The following is a 23,014-nucleotide window of genomic DNA, read 5'->3' as shown; positions in this document are numbered from 1 at the left end:
AAATCTAAAGTTACTGTAGAGATGGTGGGTTTGGTTGGATTTTTTTTATTAACAATGTGGCAAGCACTGGCCAGCTGATGCGGATGATTTTGGGACAGCCCCAGTGGGATATAGGTTTCCTCTTTAATACCTGTCTCAGCCCCTGTGTGCTTTTGGTATGTCTCTGCTTTTAAGCAGCACAGTCCAGCTGATGAAGTAGGTCATGGATAGAATTTATATGAAGGTAGCAAAATGCTGCTTTTTTTTTTTTTTTTTTTAATGCTGCTTTTGAAATTCAACCCATCTGCCTCCACTGGAGAAGCCAAACGCATTCTGGTTGAGAGTATCTTTTCCCCATGGACATGTGTGGGCAGGAGCTGGCATAGAGACATGTTCAACCCCTGCCCTCTTAGTTTTTTCATGCTAACCTAACTGCTGGCTCTCAGGGTGGCACAGCTGTACCCAGAAGAAAAAAAGACTGCTTCGGTGAAGGTGCTCCTCCCCCATGACTGACTTCTGCTTTCTTTGTGCTCCAGGGGATGTTGCAGTGGCTCTGGAAAAGCCCACGCTCCCAGCTTCCCTGGGTGAAAGTGCCTGGTCAGTGGTGACTGAGACTCCAGATTGTTAAATATTCACCTAACAGAGAAAACGTTTCCCCAGATGAGTGATAGTGCTGAAACGGAGATGTCCCTCTCCTTGTTTTGTGGCTGCAGGGTCAGTTGTGGCAGACGAGCTTCTTGCTGGGCTCTGCACGCCCAGCCGGGAGAAGCGATCAGCCTGCAGCATTACAGCAACTGTTTGCATACAAACCGTCAACTGCCCCGTAAACTTCTATACAAAAGAAGACAAGCAGGGAGAATGGTCCTCCAGGGAGATGCTTGAAACAATAAAATCCTCTTTTGAATCATCTCAGGGCAGAGAGAAAGCAGGGATTATTAAATGGCTTTTTATAGATCTTGAGAACTAGCCAGATCCCAAGGCTTGGCTGTTTCAGCTAAAGGCTTAAAATTAGCCTGCGTGAACTGGGGTCAGGCAGCTGAGGCACCTGAGCTCTCCGCATGTTTATTCTTGGGAGAGAGGCTGCCTGCGCTGTGTCACTGTGCTGCTGCCTTTTGCCATGTAGGGACAGTGATGGGCAGCAGCCAAAGTCTGTCCATGCCACTTTGGGCAGGCAGCCAGTGGTCCCAGCCTGGGGGTGGTGCTTTGTGTTCCACCTGCATGGGGCAGAGCACAGGTAACCGCACTGCCCGTGCCCAGAGGTGCTGGTCAGTCACCTGTGCTGATTCTGTGGGCTCTTGAGTCCCTTTCTCCTTGCTTATCACAGCAGATCTGCAGAAACAGGGACTCACGTGTTTTTATGACCACACTCAGCTGGTGGCCTGGGCAGGCACTGTGTTCTTCTGCCTCCCATTGCATGTGCTGTCCATCTGCTTGGTTGTTCAGTGTGTCATCCAGAAACAGAAACGCTGTGCTGTGCATGGCCTCATTATTGCTATCTCTATCCCCAGGTAAAACAGACCATGTCATTTCAGAGCCTGGACGTGCTGCCCTCATTTGGGACCTCATGGGGCAAGCACGGCACACGTGCTCTGGCCGAGCCGGCACCATGCAGGAGCACAGCTCCTGTTGCCTCTCAGAATTTTATTGTGAAACATCATTGCAAACCTTATCATGCTTGGTCTGGTTGCTTCCCCACATCCCCTGCTGCTGGAGTCAGGGAAGCACTTTAGAGTTTCAGCTTCCTGTTTGTCTGGAGGTAGTTGCAGACTTTGTGCTGACAAACCTGAAAACACAACCAAAAGGAATCAAGGGAGCTCCAGATCAAACGTGATGACCCTGCTCCCACCAGGGCCTCGGGTTGCTGCTGCAAAATAACCTGTTGTGAGGTAGCGCAGGAAACAAGGTGCAAAGAGGCAGCCTGCAGCCTCCATGGTCAAAAAAGCAAATCCAGTGCATTGTGTTTTATGTTTAGCTGCTGCTGTAGCTCCCCCGAGGGCTCTGAGTTGCAGGGGTATGACCTGTCCCCCCTGCTTCTGACCCCTGGGGGTGCCCAGTCCCTGTGGTCAGGCTAGTCCTGGCCACTGAGGTGACTAGTGCAGGGCCAAGCGTTACGCTGCTCTTCATGATACGGGAGAGGCCGCTTACTAGTAAAAGGTTTGCAAGTCCTGCAAAGGGTAACTGCTTCCCCTTCCTTACCAGCTAAATCTGGTTTCTCCCCCATCTGCTAAACCTGGGTGATACAGGCTGTGGGTTGCAGGGCTGAGGGATGGGAGGGCAGACAGGTGGTGGGGATCCAGCTGGAGAGAGGAGGGGAGATGAGAATATCTCTTCACACCTGTATGAAGAATTGACATTTGATTGTCTTTGTTCTGCAGGAAAAATAAGAGTCAATGCTGAATGGCTGGTGGCCATTTTCTGCACAGCCCTGAACAGCAGCACGTGGCAGAGCCCGCCTCACCAGAAAGCACTGAAATTACTCAGTGACCTCTCTTTTCCTGAATGCTACCTCATCTGCACAGAGCAGAAAACTTCCTACCCATGGTTTGTGTGCAAGAGTTTTGTCAGCAAAGATTTTGCCTCTTCTGTGACTCAAGGAGTAAGTAAAGGACTGAATGCTGAAATTACTGCTTGTTCGGGCTTCCTCTTTGCTCTGAAGCTTGCCTCATCCCACAGCTGAATCATGAGCTGTCTTGGTGGGTTGGAAGCTGCTGAATTGTGTTGTTGCCCTTAGGGCCACATACCTGCCAGGGAAGATGGCCTTAGATGATGTATCAGCAGTAAAAGACCTGGACTATCATTTCCAAGTTATTTTGTTCCTAGTTCCTGTTTGGTTATTCATCAGGGTTGTCTGAAGCTACTGATCAGGACCGGGGCATTGAAAAAAAAAAATCCTGTGGGAATATCTAGAGAGGACAGCTCAGGTAATGAACTTACAGTAGTTCATGGACTGGAATACTGAGGATGTTAAGTCAGGGGAACATTGCTTGAGGGAAAGGACTCCTGCTTGTGCAAGACTGTCCTAGAGCCATTAGGCTCAGTTTTGCTCTGCATGGCAGAGTAATGCCTGGAACACTGTAGATTCGAGTCTCTCAGTCTGATAGTTTCTCAAAGATGCAAGAGACTTGTAGACAGACATTGAAGAAAACCATCATTTGTTTAAATTATTAGCAAGCTGCTTCAGGCTGTTATTGCCCAAAAATGTTTCCACTTGTTTTCTCTTCCCAGAAGCTTCCCCTGATTTGACCTGACAGCAGCACAACTGAGAGAGCCAGCTGCTAGGAAAGAGTGAGCTTGTCTGGTACCATCTACTATACCAGGCATCCTTTGGAGACTGACCTACAAAGCAACGTAGGCTGATCAGCACCAAGTCATCTCTTACTTCAGCTGTAGTGGAGCCTGGCGTGATGCTGGATGACAAGTCTCCATTCTCTACAGCTGCTTCCACCATTTTCTCGGAAATCCCAGAGGACACTGCTGACTATGGTTCTAAATCCTTCTAAACTCTAATAAAGCTCACGGCAGAACACTTTGCCAAGATCTCATCCCAGACCCCTCACAGGACTGAGGGGTACAAAAATTAGCACTGTTCGCTCTTGGACTCTTTAGAATATTCCAGCCAATAACCCTGTGTGCACATTTGCTCGTACAAGTTTCACTCTTAGACTGCTCAGCAAACTTGCTTCCTGCTGGCTGCCTGAGTCTTGCTTTATTTTGGTCTGAATTTGCATATTGCGTAGTTATCTCGGCCTACGAACTGCTTTGGTTTCACTGGTTTTCAATAGAAAACTGAATTACAAAACCAAATTACAGTTCTTATGTAGTGGCTACAGCTTTGGTGTAAATAACTAAACAGGACTGGGCCCAGTCATCTTTTTTTTTACTTCCATGGGGAATCTTGAGGAAACTGTTGATGCCAGACAAAATAGTAATGATTTAGTATTTGGTCAGGAGCCCTTTTTCTGTTGAGCCAGGCTTTAATCAGCACTTACTCATACTTCCTTGCTGGTGTTAATACAGCCCACCACCACGATCACAGACAACGTGCTACTTCTTTCAAGGAAAAAGGAGGTAACTGAATATTGTCTCCAAATCCACTAGTTCAGCTGACACTGTCCTGTTACACTTCCTGCCATCATCTATCAAGTGTTTCACTACTGTTTACTATGATAAACCACTGCCTGGTTTTGCTTCACAGGAAATAATTTCTGCGGTGAGACCAGGGATTAATAGTGCATGTTGTAACTAGGCCCCTCACCTAATTACGATCGCCAACAGCAGCTGGCACCACACCTGTATACCAGTTATTGTATATGCCGTTTATCCTACATCTGGGCTTTACAGTCTGCCCGGTCTGCAGGCACAAAAGCCTGGGAGAAATCTATTCATGTGAGCTGCCAGGAAATTGTTATCAATCACTGGTCATCAAAATACATCTGTGATTGGTTTTTGGTCTTTTTAATCAACTGTGAAGCAGAAGTGAAAGACAGGCAGTGGTAGAGTCTGATTTATAGCTTCTGTTTCACTTCGTTCCTGGAAGCAAATGAAGGACTTGCGTAAAAGAGCCAGTGTGGGGATGTGTTTGCTGTCATAAAATGGCTAACTTGTATAACTGGGAGAAGGCGGAACCATACCTCCCTGGGCAAACTGTGAGGTTATATTCTGTGGTCCCTGCTGGGCTTCTTACAAAGGTGGAAGTGCAGCGTGAGTCTGTAATCCTGCCTCTGGGTGCCCTGTGATACAGGGAGAGCATCTGCTTCTACCCCGGTCTGGGCTCATTGCAAAGGAGGAACTGTAGTATAGGGCTCCAGTCCTGCTTCTCAGATAAACTGTGAGAAAGTGAAGATATCTGCTTTCCTTCCTGATCAGAACTTTCACTCCAGGAAGAGACCCATGTCTCTGTACAGGAGGGCAATGGATCTGTTGAAGAGGCTCCTCAATGCCCAGCCGCTTTCTCACGTGTCTTGAAATCTGAAATACAAGACAAAATACCAGATTTTCTCATTTCACAGGGCAACAGCTAATACCATTCATTCTGTGTCAGAGCAGCAGGAAGAAGAACTGAATTTTAGAATTTTAGAATGGTTTCACACTTGAAGTTGTAACTCCAGAGGGATTTGAACCCATGAGCCCCGTGTGACATTGTAAAAGCAGAGCAGACCGCTCATTGTCCAGATTTACTGTGGGGGGTGGCATCACATCTGATCTTTTAATGGCGCAAATAGCTCTGTTTTCCTCTTTGCAATTACAGAACAAACAAGTTATGGGTGAATGAGCTGGAGTCTGCTCTGTCTAATACAAAAATATTGCTGTTTGCTAAGTGATATTGTCAACAACAGTCTATACATAGAAGAAGTGTAAAAACTAATTAAACCAGTAAGCCACATTGCTCATTAAGAAATTGATGGGTGACTGGCTGTCTGAGCCAGCTGGACCTGGAACTGTTAGTGAACAGTGCCTTGCCATTATTTTTGAAGTCACTTCTGAGAATGTGACCTTCTGATTTGACTGAAGCTTTGAAATACAATTCACAAGGTTTTACTAATCTTTCATAGAATCATAGAATTGTTTAGGTTGGAAAAGACCTTTAAGATCACAGCATTTGCTCAAAACCTTCCCCCAGCTTTGGCTTGACTCTGAAGAGCAATACCCTACCTACTTTGTGTGATATCAAAAGTGCACCGGACTAGTATCTTCAGCTGGTTTGGTATTTAAAATACCAGTAAGTGGAATTAAAACCAGCAGTAACTTCACTTGTCCATGCTGTGTAGCTTCCACATAATTCACTGTGTAGTTCTCTGCCGAACTGCCATTACCCCTAAATGCAAAAACTTTCTGTCTCACTGAGCTGATGCTATCACTTTTTTTTCCATAGTAACTATCTCGGTTTTGACTGGGCACAGCCTTCCATTGATATTTCTTGTTGGGAAGCTGATGGACCCAGGACTGTGGCCTTAACTTTGCACCTGCTCTAGTACACACTTCCTGAAAGACTCAAAGGGCCACATCCTGCTCAGAGCTCTCCATGCTTGGATTCCATCAGAGTAAAGCTCTCCAAAACACAAGTAACTAGCAGGATAGGGCATGATCTTCAAGAACATCTAGGTTCCACTGAAGTCTGTGAGATGTTCCCAATTCACTTGCAAGCTTTGGAAAACATTACAGAGACAGTGTCATTTCCAAGCTTGCTGCAGTATGCTGGCCATCACTTATCCTAGCTCTGAGGAATTTTGGTTTCTACAGGAGGAAGAATGGGTTACAGTTGATATCTCTAACTTGTGGCTTAGCGTTTCTCAGCAGTTAAACGACCGCCATACAGAATCCCTATGTCCCAATGTGAGGGTGAGGCTTACAAAGCCTATAAAATTCTTGCCATCTTCGGTAAGTGCAAATGACTGTAAAGGCTGTACCTGGCAGTGCTCTGGAATGGCTGCTGTCTCAAAAACTAAGTGTTGCAATTTGATGCCTTCTCTTCCAACCAGCAGGCAAAGTTGTGGCACTAGTCAATGTTTTCGGTGGCATATTTCATTTCAAGCAAACAGTTAAGATTGTGCAACCAGAGAGAACTGCGGTGAAATTGCTTTTCGTTGCTCCAGAATAAAACAAACAGCGTTCATACTCTAGTCATTGAAGCATAAAGATTTTTCTCTCTTCCTGGTTATTTGAACTTCTACCTTGTGTCCTCTAGGGAAAGCAATTTTAAATTATGATTCAAACTAAACAGCTCAGCTCCGTAAATAGCAGACCCGAGTCCCTCTGTGGTTTCCATTAGGGAGGGGAAGGAGAGCAATGAAATTTAACTTGCTTATTTTCTGAACTTTCAGGAAGCTTTGGAAGGCCTGACTGTAGCCCCGAACGTCAGTCTAGTTAGCTTAACCATCTTTGTTAAAGAAAAGATGTAGGTTTGAAAAGAAAATGACCAAACAGTTACATGCTTATAAAATGAGGAAGAGACAGATGCTGTGTTCAGCAAAGCATAAAACAAGGAAGTAATGAAGAGTTGCCATTCTGCTGCTTGAGATCAGTGGCTCAATTGCTGCAGGTTAAATCTGATGAGATTGTTAGAAGTTCTACAAATCAGTGAGTGGAAAATTGCTGAAAAAAAATTCTGAGAGATATGTAAGAAAAGTGCATCTACCTTGCTATGCAATTTTGTGGGGCAAGAAGAGCACATAGGCTTAAAGAAAAGCTAAGCACTTCTGATGCACTTATGGTGTCCCAGAGAGGAAGCCTGAGATCTCCAGCCAGCTAAGGATTAATACCTGGAAAGACTCAAGAAATCTGTTTGGCTGAACCAATGTAGTTGCCCAGTTTCAGGCTCACTCTTTGAGCAAACCACCTGCTCGGGCGGGCAGGCCGTAGCCCAGCTATGCTTGCAGGCAGCGAGGGTCCGAGCAGGGCTCCGAGGGGCTGAGGAGCAGCTCACAGGGGTGATGCCGGTGATGCCGCCGGCCCTGAAGCACCCCTGGGCAGGGAAGCGGAGGGAAAGGCGGGGGGGGGGGCTGTCGCCCTCAGCCGCTGTGTCCCCCACCGCTCACACGCACTGCCACACACACCCAGAGTTCAGGGGCTGCGGCGAGGGAAGGGGCTTCGCGCCCAGGCCGGCTGCCCCGCACCTCGTACTGGGGGAAGCCAAGCTGCACCCTGCCACCCACCCTGCCACCCACCCTGCCACCGCCGCGGCGCCCCAGGCCAGGAAGGGGCAGGCAGACCACGGCCCTACCCCGAGCAAGGGCTGCGGACCGGCCCCCCTCTCCCGGCTAAGGGCTCGGGCTGCGGCCCCCCCGGCAAGGGTTGCGGGCCCCCGCCAAGGGCTGCGGCCCCCCGGCCGCCCCCAGCCCCGGGTCCAGGGCCACCGTCCCCAGCCCGCCACGGCAACGCGTTCTTCCGGGCCCCGTTCCCATGGCAACCGCGGCTCGCTGGAGGTGCACCCCCTTATCCCTTCCGCCGCCCCTCCGCGCGCACGGCCCACGGGGCGGCCGGCGGCTCTGCGGGGCTCGCTTTTGATTGGCTGCGCTGCCCGGAGGGGGAGGCTGAGGGATGAGCGCCGAGGCGCTGCCCTCTCCCTTCAGCCTGGCTCGCCCGCTCGGCTGTCGCTGCCCCCCCACCCCCCACCCGCCCAGCTCGGGTGTTTCCGCCGCCGCCGCCCGCAGCGCTTCGGACCCGCTCGGCTCTTTCCGCCGCGGCGGGCTGCCCGCCTTCGGCTCCCCGCGCGCCGGCCGCCCGCTCAGCCCTGCCCATGTCGGACGTGCTGGCCGCCGCCGCCGGCTCCCGCTCCGAGCCCCCGGCCGCCGGGGTGGCGGGCGGCGGCCCCGCGCCCCACGTCCCCTCAGGTACGGGCTCGCCAGGGGAAGGGGTAGCCGGGCTGGCCGCGGCGGTCACGGGGGCGGCGAGCGCTTGCAGCCGGGCCGGGGTCCCTGAGGCGAGGCGGGCGGGCGGGCAGCGCCCCGCGGGCCGTGAGGCGACCGGCCGGGGGGCGCCGGTGTCAGCGCTGGCCTTGGGGCGGGGGGCGGGTTGCCTCGCCGCGGCGGGTTTCCTCCTTTCTCCCGGAGAAGCCTTAATTCCACGGTGGCGGTTTGCATCGGTAGAAATCCGGCGGCCCTTGCGAAGAGGAGCATCGCCAGTGAGACCTCGGCTGCGTTCGCTTAGCGGGTGGGTGGGCGGCTGGGGGGAGGGACAGGCTGCCCCACATGGGTGACAATCTGTGAAACAAACCCTGTGACCTCTTGCGTATGGCATTTGAGCCTGTGCAGGTGAAGAGAAGGGCCTGGAGACTGAATTGTCTGCTTTGGGACGGTATATACCACAGTCGGTATAGGAGGGGCCGTTCTTAGAGGTTTAAGGTTGTTTTAAAGGGGTACGCCCGGGCATACCCCTCTGCAGCCGGGTGCTTGCCTCACCTGGAGCTGCAGCAACAGTTCCCACTGTTTCTTTCCCTGCAGCAGAAGGATTGATGGTGAGCCAGGATGCTTTCCCTGGTGGAAGAGGCCCCATCTAGCTGGGAGCCGGACAGCCCCTGCCATGCAGGCTCTGCCATGGGCTGGGAGCCTGGTGCTGTCTACCCGTGGGCTGGAGCTGCCTCCCAGCTGTGAACAGACTCCCTGAAACGGCCAGCAGCTGTAAGGCCCTGTCATCAGAGAGCTGCCAAAGCTGGAACTTGTCCCTGCCCGGTTTGCTGCCTTAATGTGATCAGACAGCTGGGCTGTGGGGCATATACCGCAGCTGTATGGGGACAGAGCTTTCCCGGAGTTCAGGAGATGTGGGGGAGACCAGGAGCCATCTTTATAGACAGTCCTTTTAGCAGTGACCTAGGAATTTCCATCTCGTCAGTGCCCTGTGGGAACCGCTGCATGATTGCTTTTTCCAGGGCTTCAAATTCAGCTCAGTTTGACAGGAAGAAATTTGGCCTTGTTCTGTCCTTTTAAAGCTAGGGTTGGTGGTTCCTGAACGAACACTGCTCCTGAGAGTGGTTCTGCACCAAAAACATACATGGGGTTTTGTTCTCTCTTTCCTAGGAGTGAGATGATTAAAAATCATCTGTATAGCACCTTGCAGGATACAGCTCATAACATGAAAAACGGGTTGGCACAGCTCTTCCTTTCACAGCCATGTGACCTTGTCAACGTTTGAGCGCTGGCTGTAGTTTTTCCTCCTGTCTGTGCATTCTAAAGACTGACATTTATTTCACCTTCTGTCTGTATATTCTGTTTGTTGTTAGAAAATGAAGACTCGGCCCAAAAGACAGAGTCTGCAGATCACCTGGTTGATTCTTTGGAGTCCAGTACTTCGCAGAGTGGGTAGGAAAATCTTTTTGTGTATTGTGCCCCACATGCATGACAATCTGTTTCACCCCTGTGACCTCTTCCATAAGGCAGTTGATCCTGTGCAGGTGAAGAGAAGGGACTGGAGACCGAATTGTCTACTTTGGGACAGTATATACCAGAATCAGTATAGGAGGGACTGTTCTTACAGGTTAAGGTTGTTTTAAAGGTTATGAAATGCTGATGTGTAGTTCATGGTTCAGTTATTCAAATCATGGAATCATTCAGCTTGGAAGGAGCTCTGCAAGGTTTTGTAGTCCATTGTAAGAGCCAATAAACCTTCAGCAGGAAATTTTCTCTATCCTGTCTGAAGGATACTTTAATAATTAAGCATTCCGACTGTCTATAATTCTGGTGAAAGATGAGCAAGAAAACACCTTTTACTGTTTTATTGACAGTGTTTGGGGTTTTTTCTTCACCCCTGGTTTTCTGTGTCACTCCTTCATTAACGCTGCTGTTTGACGTATTATCAGTTGTTTGACTTGTTATTATCTGTTGGGCATGTGGTGTTTGTGGCAGAGTCATTGCATTGGTTACAAGCACTAGTAACCATATGCAGTGGAGTTTCATTTGCTGTCATACATTTGTTCCACAGGGTACAGTTTCAGAAATGTGTGAGTTAATTACATGAGACAGTAGATAAACCACAACCTCATTGAAAAAGAGAGGAAGAAAATTCCAGCAAAAAACCGAACAAACTACCCTACTTACTAAACCAGCAGTCTGATGCCATTTTGGATTGATGTTAATGACATCTGTATTGGCCTCCTCGTCTCCAAATGTGTTCTTTCATCTGTTTATTATGTCCTCTAACTTTTTTCAAAGAGATTAATGTAGTCTGTAAGCAAAATGGCCAAAGTAGATGCTGGATACTTGTAGGTATTACCTGATAAATTTGTCTAAGCTAGATCTCCTTTGTAATGGATGGGGGATGGTCCAAAAGGGTTGTGTGAGGAGGAATCTGCTGAACTCTGTCTCTGTAAATCTGCTTATAAAGCTTGTGTAGCCCTTCCTAATTTTTCAGTGAGACTTTTGGCCTTCAGTGGTGTCTGGAGGAAAAATTTCCCAAGCTGTTAGCTCCTATGTTGATGGAGAGCCTTTTGAGCACATGTGCACACCTGTAGTAGCAAGTGACCAAATAACCCTTGTAAGTGTGTTCATGTAACTGCTAAGCTAAAAAGGAAATGGGCTGGAAAGCAATGGCATAGAAGTCCAAATTTGTCCTGGGCTGCCAGTGAAATTGTTACAGATCACTGTTGTCTGCTCCAAGTGCCCCTTATTTTTTTATATTGCCCATCTGCTGCCATTTTGTGTATCCTGGTATTCAGCCCATTTGAGTTATTCTTACAGACCTTCTGGCCTATCATGACATTTTTAGGAAAAGAAATCACACTACTGAGAGAATTTAAGTAAGAAATGGCTTTATTTCTTGTTAAAATCTGTACGCCCACAGGAACAAAGATTTGGAAACGAAAGCTTCATGTGCCCTGTTCTAGTCTTTATGGATGTAGCAGTTGGGCTGTGTATGGGTTTTTTAAATGATTTTTTTAAACTATTCCACACTATGCTGTTTTCCATTACTGCTGTGTTCTCGTGTTTCATATCCTTTAGACCAAAGCACTTGACGTCAGGTTTATAGTGCTGTGAGAAGGCTTTGCTTTTTCTAAAGGCCAGCTGTTTCTGTTCTTACTAGAGACTAGGTTGCTTCTCCTGGAAGTTTCACCAAGTATCTGAGAGAGAGTATGATAGAGGAGACTCTTCTGGCATCCGTCTGAGTTCATTTGGGATGATAACTCTTGCCAGCTATAGACAATATGCAGCATTTTAAAATAAAATTTAGAAGAAAACCCTCAACAGAAAATGAATGCCAAAGATGGTTCCTTTCTTGCCCATTCTCTTCCTGCTACGTGCCTTTCTTTTTGCTCTGACATGTCCGTTTCCTCTTGTCACAGTGCAGTACTTGGACCTCTTTGCTATTATTGTGCTGCCGTTGTGTGTCTTGTGGCTTGCTTGTCTGTGCAGCGTATTTGAATATGGCAGAGATGCATGTGGGTGCTCCCTGTACCTCTTGGAACTGCCAACAGGAAAGGCATAATGGGCCACTTAAATAGAGGGCGTTTTCAGGATGGCTGTCAAAACTGTCTTGAAACCTTTCACTGATCCAGTTGACCTCTGATGGACTATGCAGATGTCATGTAGTAGCTGGCGTAACATAAGTTGTCCTTTCTTGAGCAGAAAAGTTGATACTGATTTCTGTGTTTAGTACACGGTTGGTGAGCTAGCATGCTGTGGGGTGGGTGTACTGTATTACTGCTGTCTAAAGGTTGCTGAATACAGTGTATCTGACTGAAGTTTCTTCCTCTGGCTCACGTGGAAGATAGCTGCATGGAGATGAGAGCAGGACTGGAGTGCAAAGGGCTTTGTGCAGTCGGCAGGTGCTGACCACAAAAGCTTGTTCCCTTCAGTCCATTTGAATTTGAGTTTCAGAGCAGAGTGATTCCTTTGCTGGCTGTGCCCTGGGTGCAAGTGCTGAACTGTAGTGCTCTCTTCCTCCAAAAGGCCGCAGGTTGGGTCATCTGTGAATGCAGGTGTGAGAAAGGATTTGAAGGAAGACGCTGATGCTTCGGAGGACCAGGAAGTGGCCAAACTAGAAGAGAAGCTGCCTGACCAAATCCAGCCCCTCAAAGAGGTAGGTGGGTGTTTCTTATGTCTGAAAGCAAGGACAGAGGTGCAGCAATAGTTCTCCCACCCTGCTGGTGTGCTTATGGCTATGGCACTGAGACTTTAATGGTTAAGACAAAAGTAGTATTAACATACATTCGGTTGTATTTTTTTTCTATACATTAGTGGGAGGTAAATGTTATCGGTCAGATTTGCAAAATCCATCTTGTGTCTTTGGCTAGTCCTTGCCTCCTTGCAGTTTTTGGCTCGCCAAAGCTTCAAGGTTGTTCTCACATTCTGCTTCTTGTCTGGGGCTTCGGGGAATTCCCTTCCTGCAGATTTATGGAAGAGGGAATGGAAAGTGACTCTACTGTCTTGTTTCTCTTGGTGAGCAGCCAGTTTGTTTGCATTACAGATACAGTTGGGGAAAACCTGTGCAAATGGCACCCAGCTCAGGAGCTGTGAGTTTGCATGTATGAGATGGCTGGCCCTAGTGAACCGGATAGACTTTAACTAGGATGCAGCGAACGACTGTTTGGTTGTGTCTGTAGTCTAGATGCATGCAGAGCTGAAAAGCTCTCCATAGAGAGTTAGTGTCTTGGGAATCCTTTCCAAGAGTAGTCTGCTAAATCTGTAAGGCTGTTGCTTTGTTGAGAGGTGACAATTAACTGAGGCAGATGCAAAGATGTGCCTGCCCAGGGACTCCTGGGGAGGCCAAGGGGCGTGTAATTTGTGAGACCAACACAGCATTTGACTTCAAAGTTCATGACTTCAGTGCTGGGGGGGAACAATGTAGAGAGATATCTCGGAGCCATCCAGTTCTTTTTAACTAATAGAAGCTTCTGCAGAGTCTGACTTGGCTTCAGAAAGATGCCTGAATTACTAATGAGTTGTTTTAAATCCAGCTGGGGACTCTTTTACTAGAATGGCCTTTGTGACAATGTTTCTTTTGTGCTTTGTGCAGGAAGCTCCTGTTCGGATAACCAGCTATCATGTACCTCAAGGAGCAGGGGATATAGTCATGATTCAATCAGATCACACTGGTGCTGTGGATATCCTTTCAGCTGAGCTGGAGACTGCAGACCTCCTTGGGGAACAGAGGAAAGGTGAGTCCTGAGAGGAAAACACTTGTTGGGGCCACTCTTTAAGTGCCTGTCCTGGCTAGAGAAGAGCAAAGGCTGTCCCAGAGACACACTGCTCATTCCTGCTGGAAATGTGGGCTCCTGGCTAGCGAGCGGGGAAAACTTGATATCCAAGGTTTTTGGGAGCAGGCTCCAGAATGCCAAAGCCTTGTCAGAAATAGCTTCACTGTTTTTAGAGAACAGTTTGTCAGTAGTGAAAAGTCAGGTGACCCCACAGTCTCTTCCCTTGTCTCAGCTCAGCCTCCCCCTTTGGCTCCACCCACCATGTGGACCACTGAGAAGACAAAGGAATTCAAAGCCAAGATGGGAAAGGAGAAGAATGGTCGGATGGTGGTGAAGCGAGGCGAGGTGGTGACAGTCCGTGTGCCAACCCATCCTGATGGGAAATACATTTGCTGGGAGTTTGCTACAGATGACTACGACATTGGGTTTGGAGTTTATTTTGACTGGACCACCGTTACTAGCACTGCCATTACTGTTCAGGTCAGCGAATCCAGTGATGAGGAGGATGAAGAGGAGGAGGAGGAAATTGAAGGTTAGTGCAGAGCCTGTAAGGGTTAATTTGTGGTGCCTGTTGCCATGCTGCTGAGTGTCTGTCAGATGCTGTAACTCCCATCTACTTTGTTTACTCAGCCCACTTGTTATCTCTGCAGCCTTTTGGTTTCTCAGTTTGGTTTCTCTGTTAGGGTGTGATGAGAAAGCATTTAGCCCTTCCTGCTTCAGCATATGTCAACGGCTGTCTTTCTCCAAGAGTATTCTTAAAATTGAACACATTGAAAAATTAAACCCGAATTCACTTGTTCAACTTATAGCTGATAAAATTTAGGGTCTGAAATTTTAACTTGACTGTTCTTCTTAGCCTCTCAGACTGAGAAATTTCTGATGGTGAGTAGGAGCAAAAAGGTTTTCTGGGGCTTTTATTTGGTTGTGTTGTTTGGTGTGTGTCTCTCCCTCCCGTCCCAGTACCTCAGTAGCTTTTGCTGAGTGCATTTAGGAGGATTGCTACCTGTGTCTTTATACTTGTGAAACACACAGTTATGTTCCCTGTTCTGTGACTTCAGTGTATGTATGACCAGTGTAGTGGGGGGTTGGTGTCTGAAATTAATTTTGCAGGTTCTCCAAAGAGGGGCAGGTTCCTGTATGAGGAATCCTCTTGAACAAGTAAATTGAGGATGTAAACACAGTGAGGTTATAGCTAAGAGCTTTCCCATATTTCTTTTCCTTCAAGTCTTCATCACTGGACCGCTGTTGTTTGTATGAAAACAGTGAGGTATCTAAAAGGTAAGGCCAGGGAGAATAGTCCAGGCTGGCAGGCCAGTGGCTGCTGTCACATCCGTATTCCCAAGAGAACTGGTTCTTGGCATGTCCTTTGTCATGATAAAGAAAGCTGGACTTTGGGTGTTATTTGCAGAAAGGTCAGAGCAGATGCCATGGGTAATGCTGTCATAGTTAGCCTTCCATATATCTACGTGCCCCTGCTGCTTTCTGGTCTTGTTGATCTTTTTCTAGACTACCTAGTGCTTAACCGGCTCTGGCCTTGTCTCCTCTCTTCCTTTTAGGACTTGCCCCTGTTGGTGATGTGGAAAGGGGCTCCAAAAGCTATCTGCGGAACCGCTATGGAGAGATCATGCCCGTGTATCGCAGGAACAGCCATCGGGAGGTGCAGGCAGGCAGCCATGAGTACCCAGGCGAGGGCATCTACCTGCTGAAATTTGATAACTCGTACTCTCTCCTCCGCAATAAGACTCTGTTCTTTCATGTCTATTACACTAGCTGAAGAAAAGGGAAGGGGCAGGGACGGCAGGAAGGTAATGGTGAGTGTAGCAGGCTGCCACCCAGCCCTAATACCGCCTGATGGGCACTGCTGTGTGACAGAACCAAAGCACAATTCTGCCGGCTCTTCTTCAGACACTAACTGGTTTCTCCCCACACCCTCCTTCCCCGCTGTCCCAGTGGAGAAGCGTAGCTGTGACTGCCTGGTTGTCCACAGGCAGCTGCTCTTTCTGTAAAACTTTGGGAGGTCTGCTCTGTATGGGCATCGGGCTGGGCCGTCATGTCACAGCTGGTAAATGCCCAGAGGCCAGGTTCAGGTGGTCGTGTTTTTGATCTGGTGCGCTGATACAAAATGAAGTGAAAATATTCTTGATCTGTTACTGTTTTGTGATTAACTTTTCCAGTTCTCCTGCTGCATCTGCATCACTAGAGGGCAGCTGTCAGCTGCAATGAGCCAAAAGCACAGCTGGCTTGTCACCTAACCACTGATAATCTCATCACCTACCACCACTACGTGTCACCAGCAGCCAGTGCTTCTTTCAGCCGTGTCGGTGGGGTGTGCGTGCGGCTGGCCAGCGCAGCCCGTGCTGCAGTGGCTAGGCCATGCGCCCCAAATGACAGTCACAGCATGTGTTTGAACAGGGGGTGGGGGGAGGGTGCACGCCTAGAAGTCCATAAGAAGGTGTTCCTACAGATTCAGAATTGGATTTTATATCTGCTGACTGCAGGAATATGTAGATGATTAAAACCTCGGTGACCACCAGAACTTTTTTCTGTAATCCAGATGAGAAGCAGAAGAAATCACTGCTGCACTGAATAAGCAGAAAAAGGTTGGAATACAACCAATAAATATACAGGAAATATTTCATAGTAGCAGCATGGTGGTTCACTGGTGTTGCTGCCAGCTGGGTAATACCATATGTAGCAAGGAAAAGGCTCCCCAGAGAAGTGTAGCTTGTCAGCTGCTGTTGTTAGAAAAGAACACCTCTGCTCGGGAACTCGAAAAGTGTGGGATTTAATCAATTCTTTCTGTGAACCAGAATCAGCAAGGCCATTGCTAACCCTGACCACATGGTAAAGGATGCACTTCCTTGGCATGTTTTGGTGGCTATTTGATGGCATCAGTAATCACCTTCTGCTCAAGTGCCAGCAGAGTTGAACAAGGATTAAGTTAATCCTTCAGAGATTAATTATAAAACATGTTTATCTGTAACTGTTGTTTATTTTAATACTTCTAACTTCAAGTCATTCTCTTTTCTAAGAATACTGCTGTATTTACATTTTGATACCTCTTTGCAGAGACAGAATGGCTGTTTGCATGGTGATTCTAGTAGAGTTCTGAGTTTTATTTTTAAATCCTCCAGGTAAAGCACCTCTACTCGGTCCATTCCTTCCATTGAGAAGGAATGATGAACAAAATTATTTTGGGGTAGTTAAAGCCAAAGATTTCACTCTCATAGGAGGGCTGCATATTTTCTATTAAAGGTATATAGTAATGCCATGCAACTTGCTCCATATTCAAGCTGCTCTTTTAACTATCTCTGCTTGCTTGCTCACTGTCCCAGAGCACTTAGTAGGCCAAAACAGTAAGGGAGCAAGCAGCCAGTCTACAGTAGAGCAGCCTGAGCTGGGAGCAGGACAAGTGGAAATGCAAAGAACACTGGTTGGGAGCACTGGCTTTCTGGGTGAGCGGGGAGGGAGCAGAGTCGGTCAGGGTAAGGAGCGGAGTTGCTGCTTTGAGCCCTGAGATCAGGAGAAAACAGCTGCCTTTCTCGAGAGAGTGAGCACACATGGACCGGGCAGGGGGGAAACTACAAAGCTGCCTTATTCAAGCCAAGCAGGGCAACCACAGGACAGCCTTGCAGGGAGACAGAACAGTAGGGCTTGGTATCTGTCAGAGTAAGAATTTCTTTCATTTAGCAGTTTGGGGAGGATTATTCCTTCCTTTAGTCTTTCTTGGGAGAGATGGAGTACTGTCCTGTGGCCTTTGTACAACACTCGAATCAGGCCTGAGCAACTTGGGCAAGGTGCTCTCCTTTTTCCCCCATCCTTTGTCTATCAAGTTCATAGACACTAAATGGAAGAAGGTAGAAAAGACACTTCAGTCTGACCGCAACGTCAGCATTGCCCCACTCTATGACTGCATTTGGTCTTTTGCTGTGAGATCTGCAGAACCCTATGTGCCCTTGCTGGTTAATGTGTGATACGCTATCTGGCACCTACTCCACTTTCTAATTAGGTTTTATTTATGATGAAGGGAACTTTGACCTGTATATACATTAGATATTCCAGAACTATTGATCCTCAGTTGCACAGCTTATTGCAGGCTAGTGGATTATCTCCACTAAGAAAATGTTTCCCTTATAGTGGCCTCCCTATTGCTAACTCGCAGCTCCATCCCACTTCTGTCTGTTGCTCGTATTAGGGTTTGAAATACATTTGTTTTTTCATGTTGTAAGAAGTTAATAAGGCCTGCCTCACAACCAATTTTGATTACTCACTGACACATAAATAGTATGCACCAGTTTTCAAGCCACTGGTTAACGTAAGTGGTACTGTAGGTGGTAGTCCTACTGCTCAGTTCTAGCTTTCTGAAGTGTGGACCAACCTTTAACAAGGCTCAGGTCATCTGTTTGGAGCTGTGCCTGTCTCCTAGTCTCATTGACCTAAGCGCAACAGCAGCATTAAAATGGTATGTCATACCAAGGGGCACGTGCCTGGTCTCCAAATGCAGTGTGCCCATCGATGAGCCTGCTGCAGTAGAACTGAAAGCGTTTGGTGTGTGTTACTTCACTGTATAAGTTTCCCAAAAGTAGTGTCTCTTATGAACGCAAGGTAGTTTTAGGCACAGAATATTTTATCTGCAGGAAACAGAAGCTTCACAGTTGTACAGGATAATTTATCTTCTTGTTTATTTTTTTTAATATCCACATTACATCAGTATGTTGTTTCTCAGGTATTCAGATAACATTCATTATCTAAGTGACAACTTCCTTTGGAAGGATATATAGTCTTTATTAATTTTCTGATAAATCCAGTAGCTCAGTTGTGTGGCTAGTGATTAACAGCAGCCATACCCATTCAAAATCAAACCCACAGCTGGTCCAAAGAAGTAATCTTATTTCTTGTGTGTCCTTTCTTTCAGTTTGGTGTGTCTCCTGGATTTGTATCCAATCCTGCTATCTGGCCGAGGCAGCAATAGAAACCCTTCTTATTTTAATTGGAAACCTTTGGAACTAGACCTTGGTTCTAGAAAGAAACTTCAGAGAGAGAAATTAATCCTCAAGAAAGTAAAATTTCTTTGTTGTTTCTGTGGAAGGAAGATTTCAGATAGGGTTTTTTAAATGTGTTTCTTCTCTCTGTAAGTTGTGTCTAGAGATTCAAAAAGCTAAATCAAGGAAGAAGCTTATTTTGCATTTTGAGTTTGCTTTTGTGAAAGCACAAAATTGTTTTCAATTTTGTTTGAATATAATTTAGATCTAGAAATAAGATTTACATGTTCAGCCAGAGGTATAAGACAGTTCTGTAGTGCAGGACTTGCATAAAAATTAGCTTGTGTAATTCTTTATTTATAATAATGATAACAATCTGTTGGGCAGAGGTTTTTTATGTCAAAGAAGGTCATAAGCTTTCCATAAGTTCCCCCACCCTTTTAGGCGTAATGTAGCAGCAGGAGTTTAAAATGTTTGTGTTTTACAGAGGACAGTTAAAATTGTTGAAATCAGGGACCACTCGTACTGATTTAGTTTACTCACAAACTCTTTGGAGGCCTGTAATATGGATTCTTGTGAAAGGTTATTGGTGTCAGACACAGGTGAGTTGCAAATTAATGCTTGGGACCCATTTAATAGTTACGCAGATTATTGGTAATGAGCCATTTACACGAACGGGTTAGAAGAAAATGCCTGAGAGTAAAAGCTTAGTTGTCTGACTTCAGGTGCTGAGAAGAAAGTGGAGTTACTATGCAACTGAGTCTAAAAGGCAGCCACATGCCCTTCCTTTTGGCTCTACCCTGCGCGCTTGTCTCCTTGTAACTGTGTGTGCATGTATCCTTCACCTGTGGCCTGCAGTGGGTCAGTTACTGTGGTGCTGGACCTGGTGAGGTGGGTTAGAGGTGAACCTTGTCTAGTTGCTGAAAGGCTTATTCTTGTGGGGAATTAGGGTAGAGAATGAATCCCTAAATGAGTTCACTTTTATCCCCACTGCCTGTACCCTTCCTTGTCTTACTACCCCTACTAAAGCCACTCTATATAGACTATTTATCACAAGGTGCCTTAGGAACAAGGAGCATGTCTGAAATAAGAGCCATAGATGTCATTAATCCAAGGGATTCCTCCTTGTTTCTCTGCCCATTTGGGTAGAGGGGAGGCAGTTCCTAATGTTAGGCAAGGAGAAGCCCCTGTAGGCTGTTACTGGAAATTCAAGCTGTTTGTTAGACTGCCTTGTTGCTGTAAGATGAATAGTGGAATAGTGTTTTGAGTTTCCTGGTGCCATAAGATCTTTTTGCCTTTTAAAATCATATGCTGCTGTCAGATATCAAGGAGGGGACTATTTTTGGCATGCTGATGCTAAACTTGAGGACCAGAGGAACACTAGGTAGGCACAGAAGAGCACTCCATTCATAATTTTCTCTAAAAAGAGTATCTGAATCCCGCATTGTGAGTGGTGTGCACTCACGTGTATGGAGGCTGGATAAGAGACCAGATAAGAGAAGTGGTGTTTGGTGGGGTTTTTTTGTAAGAGAAGTTTTTTTTTGTCTACAAGTCTAAAAGAAGACGACTTTCTCCTTTTCTCATATCTGGGAAAATATTGGATGTGACAGTGTCATGTAGATGGTTGAGAATATCTCAACTGGTATAATGAAAAACTGGGAACCGATTAGGTTAAATACATTGGCTAATTAGACTGTGAAAGAGGCCAGGAGTTTAGCAGGAGTCGAAGTGCAAAGTCATTTATCTAAATAAGTTGATTTGCAGTAAATACCAACTAAATAAAGTTTTAGAAAGTACATATTAAAATACATTTTGCTAGGAGGAGAATTTTCTGCTCATGTTCCACATTTGCCTCCAAAGGGTCTCTGGCAACTTAGTCTGAAACACTGGTACTGTTGCAGCTGAAGACACATCAGGCTGGGTGGACGGTGGGTGTGACTCCCCTTGGCTTTTCTGTATTCTGTTCTGGATTTTATGTATTGCTTTCTCAGAAGCATCATAGAAGAAATGTACCCTTTATCAGGCAGGGAGAGAGGAGGAATTTTGTGATCCATCTGTGAGGGTTATCTGGTTTAAGCCCATCTGGACTGGTGAGTCAAGTCCCTTAGGCAAGAAGCTGGATATTAACCATGAATCAGAATCATTTAGGTTGGAAAAGACCTTTGAGGTCATCAAGTCCGACTGTTAACCCCAGACTGCCAAGTCTGCCACTAAACCATGTCCCTAAGCACCCCGCATTACACATTTTTTAAATGCCTCCAGGGATGGTGATTCCACCACCCCCCTGGGCAGCCTGTTCCAGTGACTAACCACCCTTGAGTGAAGAAAGCTCAGCGAAGCTCAGAGCTATGGAGGCTTTGCCAAGTAATGACCTTGAAGTTTCAGAGCTGCGTTTGGAAATTATAAATAGCTGGAGATGATCTCCCTGCAACCTCCAGGAGGCCCTGGAGACTGTCTGCTCTCAACTCACCACTCCAGCTGCTAGCATAGTCTTTCAATGGGGAGCATCTTGTAGCTGGTTGTACCTGTTTCAGACCTATATTCTTGTGAACTGTGGTTGGTGGTTGTCTGTCAGTCCTTATCTAGGTGATGTGAATATCTTTGATGTCCTGTGATTTCAAAATAGAGTTGTCGGTGCCAACCGTTTGCCTTTCACGTCCTCCCAAGATACGAGTTTTAAATGGAGGAGAGGATATTTTAACAGAATGTGGCACTGAACCTCTTGCCGAAGGGCACGTATGAGGACTGCATTTATAGTGTGCTTGCATTCCTTCTATGCTTGGTTTGTATTGTTTATATTTGATGTGTTGTGGCTGGTTTGTAATAGTATATTGGAACTTGCTCCCTTTAAATAAACTTTTCACTATGCAACCAAGACCTTTGTCTTCTGTTTAAAGCAAGTGTGTGTCTTGATATGGAACACTGAACTACAGACTTTCCAACAAAACAAGAATGCAATTAAACTTAGTTTTACGAGCAAAGAAGAGACAAATACTCAATGTACTTTGCAGTGTACTGGATGTGCTGGCTGCAAATGGATAGGAAAATGCTCTGTTCTCAGCTGGCGACGATGGTTCCAGCCAGGAAATTTTCTGTCTGTTAAAATGATTTACTGGGATTATTTTTTTTTTTTAAATTCTTCAAATTCTTTGCAATGCTTGAGATTGTACTCAATGCCTAGAGAACTGGAGAGGAACCAGCAAGTAGCTAAGCACATGTAATGGACATGGGTAGAGTTTGAATACTTTACCCTCCAGCGTTTCATATTGGTACTTGTCGGCTCCATTTGCAGAGATCCCCTATAGCTCACTCTTCCGTTACTTCAGCTTTCAGTCTGAGGGACTAAAACCATCTCTTCTGTTACCAGGTACTGATAAAAATTATTTAGAGAGAAGTGTTTGCCTTTCATAGCTCCTTAGAGCTGCTTGCCCATCAATTTTCTCTTACTATGAAGACTATTTACATGGCCTGAAGGAAGCACCTGCTAGTCAAAATGAGGAATGGTACCTGCAGCTGGAGCCGTCCTTTCTCACTTGTCTTCTTAGGAAGCTCAACAGGACAAATGCTGCAGAAGTTCAGTTGTCTCTGTTCTAGCCCTGTGTTTTCTTGGAACACTTTTATAAAATAATTGATGGGCAGGAGCAATGATAAAGCAAGCTGATCAAAGGGATGGATGGCTCTGCCAAGTTAAAAGACATTCTGTCTCCTTTGAAGACCACTGAAGAGAAACAGCACTACAGCTGTTTGCTTGCCATGCTCTCCCTATGAATCCTTGTGCCTGGCTCAGGCCAAGAGGAAAACCAAGCAGCTTGTGGGGGTGCAGGGGAGCGATGTGGAATTTCACAATGTCAGTTTTTCCCACCCGTTCTGTAATTTTTGTGGTGGGGCTGCAGCAGAAACGCTGTGGTTGTGAGCTGCTGGGTGATGGTCTGGCAGCAGGCAGTGCCTCCTCCCCGTCTCAGCTGTGCACAGAGAACCTTCTCGGCTGCTGAAGCACTGTTACTGCTTTCAGAGGTTTTAGTTATCAACAGCAGCCTGAAGCTTAGCACAGCTCTTCAGTGTTATTTGTGGTATTAGGTACACAGTGGTCTCTGTAATTAACGTATACACCGATTTAATTCTTTTTTAAGGAGTATCTGCCACCGTCCTGCCTTCTCTTGCTGGTAGCCCTGACGGCAGAGTAAGAGGAGCAAGTTTTGCACCTGCTCCTTTGGGTGAGAGCTGCCAGAAACGCGGACGGATCACCTCCCGGGGGAACCGGCAAACACCCTGCCCCCTCCCCGGCCGGGGCCGCGGGCCCTGGGCTCCGGCAGCGAGCGCAACCGGCGGGGAGCCGCGGCCGGGCCTGCCTTGGGCCCCGCCCATCTCCTGCCGCGGGTGGCGCCGGCCCCCGGGCTCTCGGGCCGGGGCGGGCCCGGCCGGGGCCGGT

The 23,014-nt window shown here is 47.0% G+C and overlaps 2 protein-coding genes across 2 annotated transcripts; both read left to right on the top strand.

Moving 5' to 3' along the window:
- The first annotated feature begins 1,197 nt into the window (after positions 1-1,197).
- NOXRED1 (NADP dependent oxidoreductase domain containing 1) lies at positions 1,198-5,516 on the top strand. Its single transcript, XM_037395131.1, is given in 4 exon segments — positions 1,198-1,213; positions 1,280-1,487; positions 2,290-2,575; positions 3,246-5,516. Coding segments are annotated over 4 exon segments (744 nt in total). The 3' UTR covers positions 3,480-5,516.
- Positions 5,517-8,111: 2,595 nt separating this feature from the next.
- TMED8 (transmembrane p24 trafficking protein family member 8) lies at positions 8,112-21,456 on the top strand. The gene is made up of 6 exons (XM_037394195.1): positions 8,112-8,309; positions 9,695-9,773; positions 12,357-12,486; positions 13,423-13,564; positions 13,836-14,135; positions 15,160-21,456. The coding sequence occupies exons 1-6, from the start codon at positions 8,216-8,218 to the stop codon at positions 15,375-15,377; spliced, it is 963 nt and encodes a 320-aa protein (XP_037250092.1). The 5' UTR covers positions 8,112-8,215; the 3' UTR covers positions 15,378-21,456.
- Positions 21,457-23,014: the final 1,558 nt, after the last annotated feature.

Source organism: Falco rusticolus, chromosome 7, assembly GCF_015220075.1.
Source record: "Falco rusticolus isolate bFalRus1 chromosome 7, bFalRus1.pri, whole genome shotgun sequence".
Classification (NCBI taxonomy): Eukaryota; Metazoa; Chordata; class Aves; order Falconiformes; family Falconidae; genus Falco; species Falco rusticolus.
Note: the sequence above shows the minus strand (reverse complement) of the source record. Positions and strands in the feature narration are given on the sequence as shown.

Bases quoted from the DNA above. Each gene is read 5' to 3' on its own strand.
- TMED8 (XM_037394195.1), top strand. From the start codon at position 8,216: ATGTCGGACGTGCTGGCCGCCGCCGCCGGCTCCCGCTCCGAGCCCCCG. The intron at 9,774-12,356 runs GTAGGAAAATCT...TTCCTCCAAAAG, and splicing joins TCCAGTACTTCGCAGAGTGG to GCCGCAGGTTGGGTCATCTG. The intron at 13,565-13,835 runs GTGAGTCCTGAG...CCCTTGTCTCAG, and splicing joins CCTTGGGGAACAGAGGAAAG to CTCAGCCTCCCCCTTTGGCT.